The following is a 1,994-nucleotide window of genomic DNA, read 5'->3' on the forward strand; positions in this document are numbered from 1 at the left end:
TAATAAGGGTGAGAAGAGAGAGGGAAATCTGCAGGGCTCGGCGTCGTTCCGTTAAGATTCCGCGGGCGAAAAACTATTTTTGTTAATCATGTGCGTACCACAAAAGCACCCTTTCCGGTTATCTTAGATTCCTCGACGAGCCACCCATCAAAATGATAGACTTCTCCCATGAAAGAGAGTCGAGCCGCGGCCGCGTCGGTGCGTTTATTTTCGTACTCTACTTTCCCCGCGACGAGCGGATAATAAGCAAAGATTCCAGACTGAAAAGGTGGAGAAAAGCATCGACGCTGGGTTTGTACATGGTGTTTCAGGTAAGGCGCCACTTATCAGACGTCTGGGGTCGATAAGGCAGAAATTGTCCATCGATTGCGACGTTGCCGGGTTGGTTTGGGGCACTCTGACGTCAAACGAGGTGGGGGGTTGGTTACATGGAAGCTCAAATATTCGGTGACGGTGGTGCGTAGACGAGGGTGCAAAAAAAATAACGGTGTCGCGTGAATGTGAGCTTCGACGGGCCTAGTGGACACGTGTGTTTGTGCCATGTGTTCGTCTCAGGTCACGGTGACGAATACGGAAGTCGCACGGTCCAGGAGCGAACGCCTCGCGACGTATCTACGTCGCAATTACGCAATGACCAGCCACTATGTAGTATACTACGCGTGAGGATCGTCTGCGACTATATTTAAAAAACTCCGTTCGAAAAGCTCCTCTCTCGATGGTTGATCGTGAATGAACAAGTACGTTCGATGTCTTCTAATTCCTGAAGGAGGTACCTGAGGCCGGGAACCAACCCTGGGGTTGCGACACTCGGTCTGATTTTCACTGGGCTATTCCACTGTGTTCAAGGTTACCAGCATGAGCTTTTGGACCCGCAGACGATTTCGTATCACGCCGCTACGCGCGTTGGCAGCTTTCGTCCTTATGGTCATGTTGTTCTGGTATAGCCTCAGTCGGCAAGAAATACCGCGGCAACCGTGTAGCGTACCGGAGGAATTCACGGAGAAACTACACGACCTTGCCTACAGGTCCGTACTGATCGGTCTGACTAGTAAACGTCGGATGGCACATTCTACTTAACGTACGAGCAAGTGCACGACCGGTGTACACGAATATTCGAGCAGTTCGAAATTCAAACTGAACAGAGATGCGGTTTTCCATCCGAAAACTCTGCAAAATCGAATAAATCGAAAAAACCAAACTATTTGAAAGAAATGAGTAACTCGAAAGAAATCGATCTAAATACATTTCAAAAAGGCACCAAAAATAATTCGAACTGCTCAGATTCGTTTGAGCCACTCGATTCGGCTTAGCAAATAAATATTTTTACCATTGCCCACAATTATTCATACAATTCCCTACTTCACATTCATCATAATTTTCTTTAACACGAAATCTTCTATAAGAACTAAAAGAAAATAAATTTGTATTGCCACATTGTTAAAATACAATATTAATGTCTGCACTAAATTCGAATGTGAAAAATAGAAATATAATATATTAATCTAAAAACATTGTCTATAGATTTAGTGGTAAATTATCAAGGGACAAACTATTAAATTCATCTTCAAAAGTAATCCTCAAACTTTCACTGGGCACAGTTTCTCTGATGACGATCCTAATACCAATTTCACCAGCCATCGTACATTAAACTTCTGTCGTTTTTTTCAATTAGGGCACATTTGGTGCTAGCCAAACTGAGCACGGTGCACTTCTTGTGTCTTGGCGGGCTTTGGGGTCAAGTTCGGATCGGTCGTGCTTTGCCCTGGGCACGTAAGGTCGAGCTTTGTATGGTGGACACGCTTAGAGACGATGTTCTGATAACAAATGCGTTCCGCGAAGTTGAACTCAGTGCTACGTATCTGCATGCGGCCGGTGTTTATCGTATCCAAGAGTACGACGTCGTCGGGGAAGATGCGCCTACGGTGGAAGTTGTGGTGTTTGAGGAAGACGCTGTGGTAAGTCATTTAATATCTCACTATTGTATATGTATAACG

The 1,994-nt window shown here is 45.2% G+C and overlaps 1 protein-coding gene across 1 annotated transcript in view; it reads left to right on the top strand.

Annotated features, from left to right (window-relative positions):
- Positions 1-397: 397 nt before the first annotated feature.
- Positions 398-1,994, top strand: part of LOC108625511 (uncharacterized) — a 5,417-nt gene continuing 3,820 nt past the window's right edge. Inside the window, exons 1-3 of the mRNA XM_018025577.2 lie at positions 398-737; positions 847-1,025; positions 1,673-1,955. Of these exons, the coding sequence (XP_017881066.1) occupies positions 856-1,025; positions 1,673-1,955 (453 nt within the window). The 5' untranslated portion in view covers positions 398-737; positions 847-855. The remainder of the gene's footprint in view (positions 738-846; positions 1,026-1,672; positions 1,956-1,994) is intronic.

This window comes from Ceratina calcarata, unplaced genomic scaffold, assembly GCF_001652005.2.
Source record: "Ceratina calcarata isolate Rehan_Ccalc_2016 unplaced genomic scaffold, ASM165200v1 scaffold363, whole genome shotgun sequence".
In the NCBI taxonomy this organism is placed as follows: Eukaryota; Metazoa; Arthropoda; class Insecta; order Hymenoptera; family Apidae; genus Ceratina; species Ceratina calcarata.